The sequence below is a fragment of the Serinus canaria genome, chromosome 1A (assembly GCF_022539315.1).
Source record: "Serinus canaria isolate serCan28SL12 chromosome 1A, serCan2020, whole genome shotgun sequence".
Lineage (NCBI taxonomy): Eukaryota > Metazoa > Chordata > Aves > Passeriformes > Fringillidae > Serinus > Serinus canaria.
In genome coordinates this window covers 14,242,137-14,263,240 of record NC_066314.1, presented here as the reverse complement: position 1 = coordinate 14,263,240, position 21,104 = coordinate 14,242,137, and the positions used below count along the sequence as shown (strand labels likewise).

At 38.5% G+C, this 21,104-nt stretch overlaps 1 protein-coding gene across 3 annotated transcripts in view; it reads left to right on the top strand.

Annotated features, from left to right (window-relative positions):
* The first annotated feature begins 644 nt into the window (after positions 1-644).
* Positions 645-21,104, top strand: part of LRRK2 (leucine rich repeat kinase 2) — a 63,421-nt gene continuing 42,961 nt past the window's right edge. The window contains exons 1-12 of one of the 3 annotated variants that reach the window (XM_018910259.3): positions 645-1,423; positions 1,518-1,603; positions 5,452-5,558; positions 8,650-8,738; positions 9,136-9,270; positions 10,897-11,031; positions 13,774-13,905; positions 16,363-16,482; positions 17,587-17,711; positions 18,257-18,336; positions 19,071-19,177; positions 20,834-20,963. In XM_018910259.3, the coding sequence (XP_018765804.2) occupies positions 1,264-1,423; positions 1,518-1,603; positions 5,452-5,558; positions 8,650-8,738; positions 9,136-9,270; positions 10,897-11,031; positions 13,774-13,905; positions 16,363-16,482; positions 17,587-17,711; positions 18,257-18,336; positions 19,071-19,177; positions 20,834-20,963 (1,406 nt within the window). In that variant the 5' untranslated portion in view covers positions 645-1,263. Of the gene's footprint in view, positions 1,604-5,451; positions 5,559-8,649; positions 8,739-9,135; positions 9,271-10,896; positions 11,032-13,773; positions 13,906-16,362; positions 16,483-17,586; positions 17,712-18,256; positions 18,337-19,070; positions 19,178-20,833; positions 20,964-21,104 lie in introns of all 3 variants that reach the window. The other 2 variants (XM_050986382.1, XM_050986389.1) reach the window with 2 other exon arrangements.

The following is a 21,104-nucleotide window of genomic DNA, read 5'->3' as shown; positions in this document are numbered from 1 at the left end:
TTACCTAACTAATTAATCTTCAGAAGACTTTTGACAAACTCTACCAGACTTCCAGAGATTTAGCAGAAGCTGGCATGCTTTCCAACCAGCACTCCAGGAACTGCTACCTGCAGAGGAATGAACCTTGGGAGACATGTTGGAAGATCAGTGTTTGAGACACCTGATCTCTAAAGTTAGTTCCTGTATTTCTTCAGGAACCTCAGAAACACTAGCACAGTTTTTTACTCTTTGCCAACATAAGTGGAAAGAGGAGGAAACATTAACTCAGGCTCAAGCTGTCTAGTTCAGGAATCTACAATTGCAACAAATTATTTACTGAAGGAACTACAAGTGATCCAGGACTTCGAGCCAGCTGTGAGCTGGAACAAGAAAAGACTTCAACTACGCAATATTTACTATCACAAGGTGCACAGAAGATACACACTGAAAATTTCAGACATCTGGTTTCAGGCAAGAGTAATGTGGTGGGGGCCAAAAAGGACTGCGGTGGGTTGACCACACCGCGCACCAGCTTCTCAGCAAAGCCACTCTCTAATTCACCTCCTTATGTAGAGGAGGAAGAGAAAACATTGTAAAAGGCTCACGGGTCAAGGCCAGGAAGAGATCACTCACCAATCACCATTACAGGCAAAACAGACTCAACTGGAGAAAATTAGTTTATTGCCAAACAAATTAGAGTAGGGCAATTAGAGATGGAAATGAAGTACCTTCACCTCACCCCTCCCTTCTTCCAAGGCTCACCTCCACACCCTTCCACAGGGTACAGCCTTTCAGGAACAGACTGCCCCAGTGTAGGTATCCCACAGGGCCACAGATCCTCGCCCCACAAAGCGCACCCAACCCAGAAGCCAAAACCACCCATCCCACAGCACCCCCTTGGCCGGTTTTCACAGCGAGGCGCTGCTGGGCGGACCGGGGTCCAGTTCGGCAGCTCCATTGGGCAGCTCTTTCGTCAATCACTGTGAGGGGAGCTGCCCGCGGGTCTGTTCTGCCTGCCGGGCGCTTTCGCGAGGCCCTCTGGCGTTTCCCAGGGGTTACCGGGGGCCGCCCGCCCTCGGGGGCCGGTCCTTGGCCGTGTCCATGGAGCGGCGCCGTGGGAGGGGCCGGAGGCCGCGGCAGGGGCGGCTCGGGAGGGCCGGGTGACGGCGGCCGGGCGGCGGCACTGCGGGGCTGCAGCCGCGGGACAGGCCCGCTCCGCGCAGCCCAGCCCTGCGCTCGTCCCGCCGACCGGCGGATGGGCACAGAGAGGGCAGCGGCTCGGCCATGGCCAGCGGCGGCCCCGAAGAGGGGGAGGCGGTGGCGGGGGAGGAACAAGCCCTGAGGAAGCTGGTCGTCCGGCTCCAGAACGTCCAGGAGAGGAAGCGGCTGGAGACGCTGGTGCAGACCCTGAGCGACCTGCTGGAGCTGGCGGCCCGGCAGAGCGGTGAGCGCCCTGCCCTGCCCTGCCCTGCCTTGCCCTATCCCGCCCGCCGCCGGTCGCTAACGCGGTCTCTCCGTCTGTCTCTATCCCCTCACAGCTCCCCGGCTCTTCAGCGGCAAAAACGTCCACGTGCCCCTGCTGCTGGTGGTGGATCTGTACCCGGGAGCGGCGGGCGTGCAGCAGGTCAGGGGCCGGGCGGGACCAGGGCCGGGGCCGCTGCCCCGCTCCGGCTGCGCTCCGCGGGATGAGCGAGCGAGCGCCGGGCCCTACCCGGGATAAAAGTTCTTGTTCCGCTTGTTGATTTCTCCTTAACTTGCCGTGTGTCTTCTGGGCCGCTTCATGAAGCGCTCTGAGCTCTAGAAGGGCGCTGTCACTGCTGGCATTTAAAGGGACCAAGCGTTCCAACTTATTGCAGACGCCACTGGCTGCGTCTGTTTTTACCGGCAGAAGGAGGCGAAAGAGAAAATAAAAATTAAGCCATGTGAATACTGTGTAATGTAGGGTTCTAAATTACCAGTGTTATCTAATGTAATTTTGACGTGTCCATATTGAATTTTGCCATGGCTAGACAAACTTCTGAAAAGCATGATTTTATACTATGAATTCGTGTATATGTAGCCATGTCCTTGAGACTTGTGCTAGCACAGTGTTTTAAAGGCAGGGGAATGTTTTAGCCAAGAGTAATTCTGCAATTTAAGGTTCTGCCTACCTGCTCCTGTAATTTAACATTGGCCCATTTGGACTAGGTGTGGCACTTGCACAATTTGATGTTATACTTACAGTACAGCTGCCAGACTTGTCATACAATGCAGCTCCTTCCTGGCAGGCATATATTAAATATCTGACTATGCTATGCATAGAGGATGTTTATAAGCTCCAGATTTCTGTGTAACTCACTTGATGCTTTTTTTTTTTAATTTTTAAGCAGCTTGAATATGAAGCAGCAGGTTTTTTTCAAGATAAAGCTAATTAGTTTATAAAACCTCTGCCCAGAAGTCTAAACTTGGAAGTAAAACATCAATCATAACAAGAAGTAGGTGTGAAATGATAGCACAAGACTCTCAGAATTGCATAAAGAAGACAGTGATTAACTTTCGTTTTAACTCTCTTAAAATACTTCATTCTAATGCAGAATTTTAAAATTAATTTTAATCTTCTACCTGCCTACATTTGCAGTCATGCAGTGTTTCAGTTCAGAAGTTCTGGACCTCCTTTGCATTACTATGTTGTGTTGTTGTGGGAAATTCACAGCCAGTGCAAAGCTCAAATCCCATTCCTCATAAAATATCTTGAGCAGCTCTTCTTTCACATTCAATTCTGATGTTTACAAACATTCACACTGTGTAAGTAGATCTCTTCTTGCTTCATTCTCTGCTATTTTTTTGTAATCTTTGTGAATAAATTCTCACTTTACAGCGGTGGTGAAGTAATGAGGTCCTGATTTGGCATTGTAAAAAAATTGACTCACATAAGAGAATAAAGACAGTCAGAGACATATCTGAAGTGAGAATTTTTTTCACCTCCCCTCCTTAACTGGTTACAAAGCATTGTGGGTTGATGTTGGAACCCTAGATGCTGCTCCACTAACTTGTACAGTGTTAATTTAGTAGATCAATATTGCAAGTCTGGCCCAAGTCAGACTGCAGGCATAAACCCTGCAAGCTCCTTCAGCAATAGGAAGGTACTGGTGTGGAAAGCCAGTAGTTCCTGTAAGTAAAATATATGTCTTTAAGTAAATAGGGTAGTTTTCTGCAGTTTCTCTGGCAATGATTGGAGCAGCTTAGAAACTCTGGAGCAAAATATGAGTGCACTTGAGTAAAGAGCAGTCAGCAGAGCTGTATTGTCTGACGTAGATGGTGGGACCTAATGTAATATAAATTAATTGTGTGCTAGCAACAAAAGGGGTCAGATTTAAAAATAATGAGTTTCATTGCTGCTACCAACTGCTTCTGTATCTAGGGACCTGTTTAAGTCTTTATAAGGACATCTTCTTTTGCTTTATTTCCCTTCCTTGTAACCTTTAGGATTTCTGTTTTTTAAAAGACTCTTGCTTTCTTACTTAATCTTCAAACAGCTAATAAGCTCTCTGTTACCTCAGGTTGTGATTTTAATGTTGTAAAATAGACCATATATCAGCAGGTCACATGTTTCCATTGGTCTCTTCTCTGGATCCACAGTTCTGATAAATGTTTGTCAATACTTGGAGTCCTAACAATCCAAATAAAAATGTTCAATGGGAATATAAAATTCATCAGAAACAGTTAATACAGAAAGGAATTTTCTAAAGTAATTAAGCAAGTTTTCATCAGATTTTAAATTTTATAAGAACAAGCAGTTTATCAATTGATAGTCACCTCTACAATGTTTTTGAAATTTGTACCTGATTGACTGTCACCAATAAACTCTATTTTGCTTGGTGGAATATGGAAAATTAGGGAATTACATATGTTCATCTTGGACTGGTGGTTACTAAGACTATTCATTGTACCTACATTTAATTAGGACTCAATTACACAGACCACCCTGAATGTCCATTGTAAGTGATTTGTAGTCTCATGCAGGGCAAGGCAGCTTGCTATCCAAGGAAAAGAAGTGTATGGAAACTGGCTCATAGTCAAGCTCGATCTGCAGACGTTAAGGTTATAATTGGCTTAATTTGTTTGTTTCTGCAAATCTAAACTGAAACAGAAACAAAATAATGCAGATATGGGCTGTGCTCTCACTGCAACCAAGTGTGTGAAAGACAGAAGTGGAATTCCGGTCCCCAGCGAGCTGCAGCACCTTTTGCACACTCTACAAAGCTGTCAGGAAAGCTGTCTAAATTCAAGTTTATGCTGTTCCTGTGGGTGACTCTGCACTACCAGGCTTGTAATTCCGTGTCTCTAGTCTTACTGATTGCAGGGTTAGGGATCATGCACTTTATATGAACTTTGCTGTTAAACTCTTTGGAGGTAGCCATTTACATTCCTGTTGTTGGCTGTCCCATCTTGACCTCTTTACTTTACATAACTCTTCTGTGAAAACGTGATCCAGTTATGTATAGAGTCTTTGTGACATATTATCTTCTGCCTTGACTCTATTCTTAAAGCACAGAGGCCTGCTTCCACCTTTTTATTTACTTATAGGCTCAAGGAAAGTCACATGCCTTGTTATAATGCCTTACTGTAAAATCTGATTCATCTTGACTTTTGACATTTCACAGTTCACTACTTTTCTTTCAATACAGGGGGATTTTCTTTCATCAGTTGTTTCTTTGTACAGATTTTGCTTACTGCTTCCATACTGCAGCCTATTCAGTCATATCAGCCTGTAAAAATTCATAGGAGAGCAGATTTCTCCAAAATAGAAGATTAAAGAGGAGCATTTTTAGCTTTTGGCGTTTACAGATGTTTGAAAGTCAAAGAATTTGCGTTGGATGAAATAAGTAGTTATTAAGAACAAATACATTGGGTTTAGTTGTCTTTCACTCCTTACGATCTCAAAATTTCTTCTGCCTTCATTACATTTTGAAAGCACACACTGCTGAGGGTTGATGGCAAGAATGTGTAATGTATAGTAATTGTCTATGTATCTCATCCCCATTTAAAACATTGAAGGCCTTTAAAAAACTATACTTTATCCTTACAATTTGCAATTAAATAGCAAGTTCTTACAAAACCACACATTCTTCATTAAAATACACCTGCAATAGTGTAGGGGCTTTCCCTGGCCAATGATGACATAGTATGGATCACATAATATCTTTCTCTCTGTCAGCAATTCATTTAATTGTGTGCCCTTTATCCTCAAGCAGTGCTGAAGCAGACTGAGAGCAATGTGTTCCTGCAAGCAATGCAATCAGAATCATTAGCGTATGTTTTACTTCCATCTTTTAACTTTCGATGCCATTTGTCTTGTGTTAATTAATTTTCCCTTAGTGATTCAGCTAGATAACAGAACAGCTGTCTTGCAAAAGCCAAGGATATTAGAAGATAATGTAGAAGTTCCAAGCAGAATACCTATTCTAAAATAGCTGCATTTTTGTTTTACAGATGGGCTGGTCACTTCTTTGTAAATTAATAGAAATTTGTCCAAGTACTCTACAAAACATAGCTCCTAAGGATGTTGGGAAGGACTGGGAAGTACTGGGTGTTCACCAGTAAGTATTTTATATACAAAAAGTCTGCCAGAATGCTTGGTCATTTTGGCAGCATATATATGCAATGAAATATATAAAGTTATTACATCAGCTTTTTTGGTGCATTTCTTCACCCTTCAGAACATGGCACATAGAGGAATCTTATCCATGTATTTCAATACCTGGTGCAGAAAGTAAAGGAGGTTGAGCCAGGCCTTTTTTAGTGACACTCAGTGGCAGAACGAGAAGCAAAGGGCCCAAATTGAAATATAGAAAATTCCACTTACACATTAAAAAATTGTGTAGAGACACATTTGGCAGATGCAGTATTACCTGGATGTTTGTGTGTGGTTTTTTCAAATGTGAGGAATTATATCCACAAGCCTAAAGTAGTGTAAATCAAGAAGAGGAGGTTTTGTCACACCTGTTATTATTGTCTAAAGTATTTACACTGATCACCTCAACTACCTGTGAATTCAGTGGATACAGTTACCTTCAGAAGGGATGGTTTGTTCTGTCTTTTTGGTAAATTGGGCAAATTGTAGTTTGGACTTGCTCAGCTCTCGTCCATCAACTGTCGAAGGAAGCCTAAGCAAGTGTTTTCTGGATTGTCTGTGTTTAGATGGGATGAACACCCACACAGGTTGGCTCAAATGTTGCCCAGTAGTACAAATGCTAATTGTAGATGTAGGCATGATACACATGGGGGTTGGTTTGGGGGCTTGGTTAGGTGCTCTCATTCTTGGACAGACTGCTGCCTTCAGGGCTGATAATGACAGCAGCCTTATAACCCTGTGAATCTGCCTCCACAGTCCTTACCACACCCTTCCTTGGAAAGGTTGCTGTTGAAAAATAGCGTGAAGATGCATTTTGATTTTGTGGGGATTTGTTTTATGGTATAGAATACATGGTCAGCAGGGGAGTGAACTCCCTTGAAAGATGTGTTGGCAGTTTTTGTTGGAAAGCAAAAGTGATTTGGGTTGCTTTTCATGAGCAAGAAATAACTGAGCTGAAACTGCACATGCTGGTTACAATTTCTTTGGTAGCTTAAAACCTTGTTAACTGACTGAAAGTTATCTTGAGAGCTGGAGATACTGCTGCTCGTTCTCAGGTCCCAGAAAAATTACTTTCTGGGAAAGAAATGATCCTTTTCAAACTCAAACTTCACTAAAGATCTGATGATAGCACTGCTGTACATGGTTCCTTCTCAATACCAATATTTTAGCCAACTTTTTATCCCTGTCTGACTTGTTGACAGTTTTCCTTGCTGTGGAGAGGCTGAGTGGGGGAGCAGGCCCAGGCATTTCTGTCAGTGCCAAAGGCAGAGCAAGCCAGCTAAATTATGGCTCATGTTCCTTGAGCATGGATTGTACTATGTGAATCAACACCATAATGAATACATGCTGTTTACAGCAAGGCAGGAAACAGTTACAATAGAGAAGAAAAGGTCTTTTTTTTTTCAGGAGATTTTTCCCTTTTGTGTGTGTAACTATTTTGGAAGAATAGGAATATTAAACTAGAAAAAGCATTTCTTTCTTTTGTCTCTCAGTCATGATCCAACTTGACTTCACTGCAGTTATGTTTACAAATGGGAGTTTGCTACTGATTTAGGTGGTTTTGACAGTGTAATAAATAATTAAATAGTTGCTATCACTGTGAAGAAAAAGAGAATTTCCTTCAGTGTATTTGCATTATTTCCACAAGCTTAAATAGACTTCTTGAGATGTTTTCTAATGTCTTACGTTGAACTTTCCTACAGCAGAAGTTTAGAAAGGTTTACATCCTTCTTGGTTGTACTTGAAATGGGAGGATATATGGGAGGGAATTCTCTGAAAGTAAATTTGGAAAGTCTATGTTATGCCTATAACTGGTGTTATACCTCTTATCAGATTTTGCCCCTCGTGTCTGCTTTGGTCATCATAGCTACAACGCTAGTGGTCAGCTAGTGCTACAACAGAGGAGAGAGAAACTAGCAGCATCATAGTATGAAGGGAAAACAGTGATTCATTCCAGCTTGTAAATTTAGACTTCAGCAAGGCAAACAACATCGCTGCCAGGGCTGGGGCATGAAATTTGGATGAAACTTCAAGTGTTGCTTATGTTTTTCAAGACAGGTCAAGAATATCAAGTGAAGCATTACAACTACTGCACAGTCTATTTTTATTAGATATTATATATGCAAAGATTCACATTTGAAGATTAATAAAATTGCAGAATCAAGCTCTCTAAAATAAGGAAAAGTAAAAAAAAGGAAATTCCCTTTAGTTGTTTTGTGTGTAAGTCTGTGCATTTTAATTTTGTTTTTAATTACATCCCCCCCCCATTTTCATATAGGCTTCATTCAGTATGGTATCAATGCTTTAATTTATTTTTTTTAAGAGGTGTTGCAGATTTTTAGTCACTATTTTACAGATAGTAATTTGAGTAAAGTATGTGGAAAATATCTACTGATTCTTCTGTGCCCAGTTTGATACATGACCTGAATTTTGCAGTACTTGGCATTGTTTGGCTCTTTGTTTAACAAGTCAGAACAGACTTACAGAAAGTACACAGAGTGCAACTGGAAGTTTAGGAAATGTTTATTTTTAGTGGTTTGTCCAGCATCATGTAAGTGCTGTAGGACTGAAACATAGGGTAGAATTCATCAAGATGCTGTTCAAGTTCTTCAGCTGGGAAGCTGCTGCTTCTCTTCCACCAAACCCTTGGCTGTTCAGTGTAACTGAGCTCATGCTGCAAGCAGAACAGTGCTGTGCTGTGCTGTCCTCACTCTGTGGTGCACCACAGACCAGTGCTTTGCAGCGTAACCACCTCCTAAATGACCCTGCAGAATTAGTTCATATAACTGACTAAAAAGTAAATTGGATAAGTTATACATCAGTGTTTTAATGAACTATGATCATAGTTGAAATTCTAATAGTACTTCATTGGTAACTTGAATAAATATAAACTGAAATAAAAGTGGCTTTTTAAATTATTTGGGAGCTTTTTAACATTTTGCGAATTTCTATAACTACTTCTGTTTTCAAAGTAAATGTTTGATAAAAATTTGTGTGTATCAATATTTCTTTAGCTATAACTCTTTTTTCCCCTTTTTTTTGTCTTTAATTTTTAGGCAGATTCTTAAAATGCTTACAGTCCACAAAGGAAATATAAATCTTTCAGTAATAGGACTAAAAGCATTAAATCTACTCCTCATGTCAGGTATTGTGTGCTTTACTTTCCTATTTCATCTAAGCCTTTAAAACACAGAGCTGATTCAAAGTGTGTGATTGTACATGGCAGACTGGATTTTTCTCTCTGTTTTACTCCATGAAGTCACTTGTCATTTTTAATGTATACAAAATAATAAGAGTGCTATTTTGAACCTTTTTTTTTACCAGGTAAGTATGAGCTGTCTTTTGGTGGTAAAGTTTTAGAACATCAGTACTATTGTAAAATGCTACCTTTAGAGATAACTTTGTCATGGGTTATACAAAACTGGATTTGAACTGTCAGAGTAAACTTTAGGGACAGTATTAAAGAATTTTGAATTTTATGGTGTTCCAATGAAAATATTGAGAAATAATCAGTGCAACATGTAATCTCTTCTGCTGTTCAGACATAATTGCTTTCCTGCTCTTGGAAGAAGAGGTGGATGTGTTTTCCTTGGTATTTAATGCCATGCACACCTTCCCTAAAAATGAAGAGATCCAGCAGCATGGATGTAAAGCGTTACACAAACTTTTTGAGAAAGGTATTTTATCTTCTAGTTAGTGATGTTAGAAAAATGTCTAGATTGGGAGGGATGACAGATATTAATTTAAAGACAATAATTTTTGCATTCCAGATTGGTTTGTGGATTATGTCTGTTCTTAAATGAGCTAGCACAAAGCAAACTTTCCAAGAAATATCACAAATTCTATACATTAGAGCAATGAATATGACATCTTTTAAAAAATAAAAATGTCCCTTCATTTCTAACTCCATAGTTAACTGAAAAGATGGGATTTAATGTTGGTCAGTAACTGGAATAAAGAATAGTGACATTTGATTTTAATTCTCAAAAACAGGATTGCGTATTTAAGACTGGTAAATTTTAGTAACCTGAACAGTTCTAAAATCAAACAAATGTTTGTACTTTGGAAGAATACTTTGTTCTGCTTTTTACCCTGACAGTGCTAAAAGGTCATCATGTATCATACAATATTCCCATTTGGGCTGAAAGATGAAGTCACCTCGTATTAAATTTTTGCAGAAACCTCAGGAATTGTGCATGTTACAGCCAGAAGTCCCCTTGCTGTAGTCCCCTTGCTTTGAATTGAGTTTCTTGATTCAAAATAAATATTGAGAAATGCTATCACTCTGCTGTACTCCTTTGTTTCACGATAATCTTCAGTTATTCAGATTGGTTCTTTTTGGCACCATTCTATATTGCTTTTTTAAATCTTTCTCCCACCTGTGTGCTTGGAATAATCTTCTCTGTTCCTTTTCCTCTTCCTGTCCCTAAATACTTTTGCCCTGCTATATTTTCTCTTCAGTCTCCATAACAGTCTGAACTTCCTAAGTTTTCTGTGCAGGTGTTTTGTAAGTGCCAGATTTTCACAGATCTGGCTGCAGGTACAGACTTGCATACCTTCTTCTTGACGGCAGCACCAATGTGACAAGTTCCTAGGATGCTCCTGCCTTATTTTTCTACCTCTGAGACACCTTCTCAGTTTTTGTTATGTCAGTTTTGCATAACCTTATCTTTAACCAGATTCAGAAAACAATTCTGTTCGTGAAATTTAAGAGGTGCTCTTTCTCATCCTGGGTCTATTCCCTTATCTGTGTCGTTGCACAGCCACACAGTTATGTCAATATAACAGAATAACAGGGGCCAGGAAGGGAAAAACCTTAAGCCATTAGGGTAGGATATTATTAAAGTGTGGCTTTATGGAAAAAAAGTCCATTATAAATTAAAAAAAAAACAAAAAACCCCAAACACATTAAATAAAATCAGAGTATGCAAAATGGTATTCCCTAATTTTTTTTTTCCACTGTATGCTTAGCTTTTCCCTCACTTATATACTGTCTTGGTTTGGACTAGCATTCTGCGAAAAAGGCTAAGACTTCTGAAATATAGATTCACAAGGTAGAATTTAAAAGTCAGAGCTCAATTACATAAAGTGTAAGCTAGAAAAGGTGCTTATAAAGTGGCTCAGTTTTTACTTAAAGAAGCCATAATCATGGAAGATTATGTGTATGCAGAGTACTTTACTTTCTGTGAAACGTAGAGAATAAATACAAGGAAACTTGATAAAAACAGTCGTCTTTTCTCATGATGCACCAGGATAAAAATTATTTCCTCAAAACATACTGTATCTCTTGCCTTTTATTTTAGTTCCAGAAGAGCAGCTGACTGAATTTGTTGAAAGCAAAGATCATATGATCATACTGAAAGTATTTAAAGAGTTTCCAGAGAAAGAAGAGGTGATTCTTCCTGCACTTTATTCATTACATTCCTTAGCTGGTCCACGTAAGTATTAGAAGTTATTTTCAATTCCTTTTCTCCCACAGTGTGCATCAGCTCTTGCTTTCTGTACTTTTAAAAAGTAATCTTTGTGTGATTGGAAAAAGTCATTGAGAACTGGTTGGGAGTTGCCAGACAAATCACCTTCCTGTTTTCTTTGGGAAATACCCTTTTGTTTTAAATGAGCTATTTATTATATTTAACCATTAAAGCATAAATCTTTCCTAAGTAACAGAAAGATATTTTCTTCCACTTGGAGTAAGTGGTAGCAAAGATGCGTATCATGGTTGTAGAGACTGAAGTTTCAAGACCCTGCCCTGTCATCTTTTATTACTTGAAAAATAAGTTATGTTTATTGACTAAATAAATCTTCAGTGAGTTCAGGTCACAGGTAAAGAATATTCTTGGCAAAGTCTGTCCCACAAAGGAAAATTGCCTGTGCAAATTCAGTGGCCAGGCCTGGGAAAAAATATCTGAGTTCAGACACCTGCTGTGGTCATTGAGTGGTGGCTGCAATGGTGAGCATTGTAAGACTGCCACATGCTCACTGTGCATGTGGTAGTCTTACAATGTCCTCAGGTGTTGTGCAGTAAGACTGGAAAAAAAGGTCTTTATTTTCTCTTGTCTTCCAGTAGCAGCAGTCCCTGTTCTATGCAAAATCAGATCCTGAGAAATGTGTTTGATGATTTGGGTCAATTTGTTGTCAGCAATCTGATCTTGTTGACACAGAGGCAGGTTTTGTCAGCTTCCTGCTGACAAATTTAGGGAAGCACCGAGCAGGGTTCTGCTCTCCGTGTTTTTCATGAGGTGCATCATGTTGTACCTCCTGCAAATATGTTTACTTACAAAGCCTTGCTTGTACATCCTGTCTGGCTCTATAGGAACTGTACTGCCCCCATGAATGCCCACTGAACAAGAACTAGACTGAAGTGCCCCACATTTCATCAGACTCCAAGCTGTCTAGTTCCTGTTTCTTAAAATTCTTGCTGTTCCAGTTAGTATTTAAAAAGTTTAGTATCCCTTGAGAAAAAAATAATTTTACCCTAGCCCAAAAATTACTGCTGTTTTCTAGGGAGGAGGATGCCAGATTTTAAGTCCTTTTCAAAACAGTAAATAGTTATACAAAGTGTAACAAGAGAAGGCATAAAAAAGACCTGCTCTAAAGTAGGTATTTAATACTGTCATTTCTAATATGAAAGATTGAAAATAGCCAAAGGAACACATGAGTGTGCAAAGCTGGTATTCATACTCTTGGTTGGTGACATCCCTCAAGAACTCAACAAAATATATTCCTTTAAGGCCACCATAGAGAAGATAATTCAGTGTTAGGTACACACTCATTTATCCAATAGCAAATGTCTCCCCATACCCTGAAGTGCAAGTCTCTATTCTGAGTGAGTACCTCGCTATGCCTTCTTTCTTTAATACATACTTAGACTTGGTTCTGGCTCATGTAATAAGAAATTGTAGGATAAGGGTGTACAAGAACTCTTTAATCTCAGTAGTATTTCTGGCATGAGAAAAATGCTTTGCTGCTGACTGTCCTCCAAAGTGGAGTGGTGGATCACAGAATGTTACCCATCTAAATGGCAGGCATAGGGAGCCAGCCAGGCTCTGTTTAGTAGGGAAGAAGTAGGGTTCATATTCTGTCTCATACTCTGGATAGAAATACTACAAGGATGTTTTAATACACTGTATTTTAACTACCATGATGCTGTTTTGCCTGAAATCAGTATATGTGAGATCACTCTGTCCTCAGTTGGAATGGATACATTCTGTCTTTGCATGGGCTCACGTGATTGTCCTCTTGGTTTCTGTATCTGGCCTGAGTAATAAAAAGTAAACAGGGTGAGAGTGACCGAGCTCTGGCACAGTTTTCTTGGAGGGGCTGTGAAGTTTCTATCCTTGGAAATACTCAGAAGCCATCTGGACAACCTGCTGTAGGACAACCTGCATGTGGGTTGGACACAGTGACCTTTTGGCTGTTGCTTCCAATGTCAGTCTTCTGTGATTCTGTGAAATACAGGGTGTGCAACAGCTTTCAAAATATTGCAGGAACATTAGATGAAAATTTCAGTGCCCTCAGGTACTGAACAACAGGTGTACAGTAGAACTAATTTGTATGAGAATAATAACTTCCTAACTTGCCCCCTAAAAAAAGAAGGAAAACTCACAAATACATGATTAAATCAAATAAGTCACTACAGAAAAAATTTAATGGGAAAAAAAATCTGATTTTTTTTTTAATTTTATGCCCCTGGGAATATTACTGAAATATTGTAAAATGTGTGCTTGGTTGCAGTCATGTTAGAAACACCATTTATAAGATTGATACAGTATTTATAAAACAGCTTGTTCACATTTAAGAAAAAAGCTACCTAAGATTATTTTGGGAGGAGGTTTCTGTTACATGGCCTGATACAGAGTGGGAAAAAACCAGAAATATTAATCTGAATTTTGACTGCACATTTAAAGCCATTGGCTAGATAGGAAGAAAAATCCTAGCAGTCAATTACCATTCTCTAGGTGAGAAAGCACTGTTTTAATGAATAGTTTCCAAATGTTCATCATCATTTTATAACCATATCAAGAAATAAAGCCACCTTTCTTTCAAGATGCAAGGTAAAAATTGCAATATAGTCACAGTTCCCTAAATAAATCTATTTAGCTAAAGTCTGAATTAGAATCCCATCAACTTTTTTTTCCTCTGTCTTAAGAAGCAGTTTTTGTTTCTGTTTCTTTCTTCAGCCAGCAATGTTGAAGTGCTCATGTCGGGAAATGTTCGCTGCTACAATGTTATAGTGGAAATGATGAAAAGTTTCCCCAGCAGTGAAACAGTTCAGGAAGTGAGTTGCTGTTTGTTGCACAAGCTTACATTGGGTAAGTTCACAAAGTTGTTTATGTAAAGTCAGCTTATTCTGACTATGTAAGACTTGGAGTTAACTGGGAGTGTTTACAGACAGCAACTGCTATTCCAGTAAATCCTCAGGGTGGTGCATAGACCCTCATGTCTAATGATGACCCTGACCAAAGGCAATATGGCATCCTTATGTGGTAAATGTAAGTAACAATGAGCAGCTGCCATGAAAGACTCAAGTTAGGGGGAAGTAATGGGACAAAAAAGGATGAGAAGCACAGTAGGAGAATGGGAAATCAGTTGGTCTGATTCTCTATAGAAAAGAAGAAAATTACTTAGCGATTTCATTTTTTGAAGTGCCAGTGGTGAATGTGTGAGAAACAATTGATGCTAGAGAATTAGTTGAAAAGTATTCTGTAAAACTCTAGCTTTCCTCCTTGCAGTACATTTATCTTCAGAGACCTGTGCTGCATTCCTGACAGTGATGATGCCTGTCTTGGGGCCCCCGTCTGCTGCAGCAGTGAATGAATCACTGGGTTCTGGACTTGCCTTGACTTGAGCAAAAGTACTTTGGTTGTCTGGGCTAAAATGGGCTGGTGTCACATTAAGAGAAATTATGTCAGTGGCAAAAAGTTGTGCCTCTGAGCAGCTCTCACATTTGCAACTGTAATAAATCCATTTGAGCACTTGCCAAGAGCCACGTAACAGGAAGTTCAAATAAAAATAAATATATTTTTTCCCCTGCTGCATGCAAGCCCACTGTGAGCAGCTGCCTGAGCAGCCCTTACTCCATGGCTGGCTTTTCTTCATTAAGCGTTAGACTTCCCAATTTTTGCAGGTGGTGGTCTGAAGCTACTGCAGATGCTGGTACCAGTGCATGACTCCCCATAATAAAGTTGGTCCCATCTTTTCACCATCTGTTTCCACTTCTTCATGCAGATATGGTAGAAAATACAGATCAGACCTGAGTGCAACCTGGAGCAATTTCCCATTCCCCTTCAGAAAGCCAGATAAGATTTTTAATGAAATGTGATGGCTGCTGAGGTGGTAATTGCAGGGTTTCTTTGGCAATCGATGATGCTGACCTTGAACAGTTTGCTGTGCAAGGCTAACTGAAGATAGGCAGGGAAACCAAGCACTTGTGGGGACACAGCAGCTTGGTTGACAGGCCTTGATCTTGCTGTGAGGGCAACCAGCCTGGTTTCAATCAGATGTTTGCCATGTGTTTATGCTGACGAGCAACGAAGAGTGACGGAAAAGCAGCCACAAGAGCCATTTCTTCTTTGAGTCCTTCATCTTAATAAAGAGCTGCTTTAGTAGAGTTATGGAAGAGGTGTTCACAGCACCATGCAATTATGGGAACAGATGTAAAATTGTTAGGTGCTCCTGGAAATGGTCTGGAAGATTTTCATATGTATAGCCAGTGTTGTTTCCCAGATTATTCTGATGGACACTGTCTTCCTAAACCCATGTTAACTGGCAGTGAAATGGTAAAGTTAGCATGTACTAACTTCCAAAATCATAATGCATCCTTGCTAATCTGGTAATGGCTATCCTAGATTTGACTGTCTTTGGAATTTCAACTGGCTGATACCTGTTTGGCCAGCCTAAGTCCAACAGAACTACTCATCACATAGCCTAGGTTTATTAATTTCTTTAGGTAAGTTGTTCATTTACACAAACATACCTTTTCCATTGAAATATGTTAAGAAACAGGGATGCTGATATAACATGACCACAGAACTGATCTTTCACATTACTACTCTGATTCTCATTTTTGCTAAAAAAGATTTAAATGAAATTGAATATCAAAATAGAAGCCATAGCTATCAAACCATATTTGACAGAGTGTTGATCCATTATTTTCTCCATAATATTTCCAAACAAGGAAGTTATTTGAATTTGCTTGCTTTTTGGAGAGAGCCTTATATTTAGCCTGTAATACAAAATACTGTACAACTTAGAATAATTGTTATGTTTTAAATATATTTATTAACCAAAGGGTATCTTCTGTTCCAGAAGGACTCTATTTTATATTTATAACGCTGGCCTTGATTTATTTAATGAGGAGGGCAAAACCAGAGAGTAAACTAGGGTTAAATTACTTGTGTCAGAGGATAAATCAAATCATTGCAGGAATTCAGGACCAGGACTGCATTTGCTTCCTGGCAGGAAGTCTGCAAGTGATACACCAATTGTATTTTTCTTATTTTGATGACTGTGTGTGTTTCATTATGCATTAAACATCTGCCTCTCGTAAAAAAAAAAAATTCAAAAAGGCCCACAAAGAATGTAGATCCCAACTATTTTTTATCCTTAACCTCTTCTTTCCACAAATAAAATTTTGATGTCAAGCCCTGTAGTAAGAAAACCAGCATTTGTTAAAAAGTTTGTGCATTGTGTGCTGAGAAATTTATGTTAAATGCATGTAAAGCTCTAGATATGTGTTTGTATTAATTTGATATCTTATCTGGTTTCAGGAAATTTTTTCAATATCCTTGTATTACATAAGGTTCCAGAAGTCATTGTGAAGGCTGTTACAACATATCCTGAAAATGCAAAGTTACAAGCTGCAGCTCTCAGTTGTTTAGCTCTTCTAAGTGAGTAAATGTTTGTCTACTTGTTAATTTTTTCACTCTAGTAATTTCCTGTAATAGTTTCAGACTCAATTTCTTTAACACAAAAGCCTCAGGCAGGACAGCTTGAACAAAGCTGGGTTTCCTACATGATTACAGTTTGCTGTTTCAATACGATAAGTCTGTGTTCATATCATATGCCAACATCTACACCATGTTCAGAGCTGGTAAGTTATGTTGACAGATCTGAACAGAGCAAACTGTTTATTCATAGACAAATTTTGGATAATCCCTTCTTAACATAAAGTCTCCATTGATAACACTGATTTGATGTTGTGTTTGCCAGGTATGACAAGTACCATGACCTATTGTGGCAGTTGATAGCAACAAATCAATGCTTGTGCTTGAGTTCTGCAATCAATTAAAAGATGTAAACTCTTTCTTGAGTACAGTTCAGACAAAAATTAGTTAGTTAGTGGGAAAAAGCTAAGAATCTGATCCTCTTTGTCCTTGTAATTGTTCCATGTAAAAGTCAGTAGAAATGCTGTTTAAGAGTCCCCAAAATAGCAAAGATTAGATATCAGTACACATTCCATTATGCCTCAGATATTATGCTCAGTGTTGGTATTTCTTTCTTTGCCTTAATTGCTGAAAAATCACAGGTAGAAAATTATATATTTCAAATTCTGTTGCACTTTCTGAGCTATTTCTCTCTTAGCAACTGCAATTTGCATTTATTTTAAACAGCATTGCTTCTGAGTATAGATGGCTCTGTAATAAGTGGTTCCATGCAAATGATTCACAGTTACATTTTATGTCTGTTGTATTCAATATGTAAATACACAACAAAAAGAGGTACATGCAGGTCTTTTCAGAGCCAAAGTCTAGGCTGATCTGTAACTATGTGACATTCACTTAAATTTTTCACTCCCTTTATAAACTTGAAGACATTTCTCAAGTCTGTCTCAGAGTTTATGGCAAAAGATTTCTCCCTTCCCAGAAAAGGCTTATCTTCCTGCTGATTTTCACACATTGCCAGTGTGAGTGCCTGTATGACTACAGAAAGGTTAAGACATAGGTGTTTTGTTTTCACAGTAAGAATTTATTGTAAATATTTTGTATTTCCAGCTGAAACAATATTCTTAAACCGGGACTTAGAGGAAAGGAAAGAAGAGGAGGAGGAAGAAAAGTTATGCTGGTTGGAAGCATGTTACAGAGCATTAGAACTGCACCGAAAAAATACAGATGTGCTGGTGAGAAATAATGAGTGATGGGAATATGGAAAGACTGTATAATGTATTAAATAAAATGCTTAGAAACATGCTTTTCTCATCTATATCCTCAGGCAAAAGAAAGGCTGTAATGTCTGGGTTAGATTTAGAATAAATCTTACCTTTCTTACCTTTCTTTGTTCGTCTTATGAGGTTTTACTTCTTCAGATCAAACTTTGGTAGTTAAGATGAGGCTTATACCTGAAACTTTGGCCATGCAAAGATTGTTGTTTACATACCTTTTTTGTATCCAACAGTCAAACACAGGCCCATCAGCAGAAGAAATAATCTTGTCCTAAAATAGATGTCAAAATGCAAATTGAATAATGAGACTGTCACACATGTTTGTAACTTGGGCCTATCTGAGCTATAAAGAATGTTACAGTGTACATTTTGTTCTTTCTACATAAAGTACCTTGTACCTCTTTTGTGAACTGAAAAGCAGTCAAACTATATAAGTTTTTTCATATATTTTTAATCTTCTAGAGGTATATTTTATTAATCTTTTTGTCTTGTTTTATATTTAGGAGGCTGCATGCTGGGCTTTGAAAAATCTGTTTCTGTATCAATGCAACCTTCATGAGAAGATTGGAGATGGAGATAATCAGTCAGTGTTGTCTTAAACTGGATTTTTGGAAATGAAAAAACATGAGTGCCTGTTATTAAGCCATTTGATGTGTCACTTTTTAATTATGCCTAATTTTATAGTAAATGAAATGCATGATAATAAACCACACCTGGGAAAGTTTCTTCCAAAGTGTGCTAACCTTGACTCAGGGAAATCTGCTAGTGTTTTCATAAAGGCACAGCCTATTAGAGCTAATTTTTACAGTTCATGAGGAATTTTGTCTTCTGTTGCAATAGGGATAAAGAAATTTTGGGAAAACAGACAAGATTAAGATACTTAGCATGTAAAGAGTGTAGAAAAGCAGTGCTCATTTTCCCACAGAACAGATGAAAAGGCATTGTAGAGGGAATGCTGCCTCATTAGGGAGACTCTACTGGGCATGGACACGACACAAATTTCCATTTTACTTAAACTATTTCTCAGAGTTCCTTAAAATTTCAGTCACTCAATTTTTGTAAGCCTGTTCATACCCCTTTCTGGACCTCAGGTCCCTTGGAAAGCATGGTTCCAAGGAATTCAGTGAGACTCAGACTAGACAAAGTTGCATAGGTTAAAAAGGGTTTTCTGTCAGCTGTTGCTCTGGAAACATATTAGAGACCAAGGGCCTGACATTTTCATTATGTTATGTAATACCTCTTTAAGAAACTGAACTGCAGTTATGAAGTAACTACTGTAATACAGTCAATGTGCAGTGATTTGTTTCTCTCTGAAAGGTTCCCAATAGACAGAGCAGTGATGCTCTCCATGCTGATGCACTCCTCTTCAAAAGAAGTGTTTCAGGCAGCTGCTAGTACCTTGGCAATTTTGTCACAACAAAATGGTAAGGGACTTTAATTATCTTTTCTTTCTCATCCAGCAGAAAGTTTTTGCAAAAATATTAAAGAGAATTTAGTGTACTGTTGAGTGAATACAGTACTCCCTGTGATTAGAATATTATGTTGTTGTGATAAGTAGGAAGTTTATTCCTTGCTTTCAAAAAGTTACTGTTGGCTAGTATCAAAAAATATGAGGAAATGAAGAGCTCTATGCCACATTATGTGTTGCAATTGCTACTTTTTGGAGCAGGAGACATGAAAAAAACTGTGCTCTCTTTGTATGCTTGTTTAAATATTTGTCACATATTTGAATTTCGTCAAGAGCAACATTTGTTGAAAATGAATAAGGACCACATGAATAAGGACCAAAGCCCAGCAAATATCACCTTCTTGCTTAACACAGTCCTGTTGACTTCAGTGGATCAAATTGTGTAGCAACTTAAGCATGTGCATGACAGTTTTCAAGATTGCTTTACTCCTGATTGTGTCCCTAACATGGTTTCCTAACTTTTTTCAGTTTGCAGACCCCCTCAAAATTTTTCAGTGGAGATGTGGACCCCTGAGTAGAGTATTTAAGCCTACTGACAGTTGGCCTGCTTTTATTAGATAACTTTCACAGAATCCTTTGAAATGGTTATGGACCTCAAGTGGTTTGCAGACTGCACATTGAAAACCACTGGCTAGATAGGAAGAAAAATCCTAGCAGTTAATTACCATTCTCTAGGTGAGAAAGCATTGTTTTATCACCAGTTTATTGAGCCATCCAGGTACATAAAACCTAACACAGAAAAGGTTTTATAATTATTTATGAGATCAATATGTATCTATATTGAGAAATGGATCTCATAAATGTATCCATACTATTGTCATATACCAGGTACTTTCATAACATGTTACTGACAAGTGGGCCTTTGGTTCCTTTTGGAAGTCTAAAGCAAGTGTTTTTTTGTTTTTTTTTTTTTTTTTTTTAATTATTATTATTTTTGTTTTCCCCCTGAATGGATGTGCTTACAGCAGAAATGATAGACATAAAGAAGCTTAGTAAAACCTTCTGGCATAGTGCATAATTGCTTGAACTAACCATCTGAAATGGATGTCCTGAACTGGGAATAACAAGATTTGGTGCTAGTTACCATGATAATTTTAATAATGTTCTAATATTTATTAGTTACAGTTAAAGCTACAACATGTGCTTGGATATTTGAATTTGCAAAAAGTGAATTAACAAAGTAAAGAGAATTAATAAATAAAGTTCATTTTTTAAGTTTCATTTTGGAAGTTAGAAGGGTTTTTTTAAGTTTTAAGCTCCAGCTTTCCTACATGATCACAGAATGCGATTACAAGAAAAAAGTTTAAGAATAAACTATTCTGAAAATATAAGTGAGGCCATACATTCTTCTTCCCATATGTTAACTTTACCTAAGTAAAAATAGCAGATGTATAGAAACTTATTAGACAGTCAGAAATTATAAGGTGTTTGATTAAGCTATGCAAACATAAGTCAGCTTCAGCTCAAATTGTTTCCCATTTTAATTTATACTATAATGTCTGTTTGGTGAGGCAAAAACATTGAGGAAAAAAAGGAGGGAAAAAAAGTTGTGTTTGGGAACTATACAGAAAGAAAGATTTACTTATAGGATACTTGTTTTTTTGTGTTTTAGTAAATATTAGGAAGACACTACTGGCAAAAGGCATACATATGAATGTTTTGGATATAATGAGGAAACATCCACATTCTCCTGAAATTGTTGAAAGTGCCTGCAGGATTCTGAATCATGTTTTCGAAGGAAGGTAATACAATTAGAAATGCATGTCCACTTTCATGGTGAAGAGTTTTGAGGTTCTGTGCCAAGAGTGATTACATTTAAGTTGTTGACTGGTAGTGAAATTGACCACAGACTCACAGTCCTGTTTAAGACATGGAATTTGGTA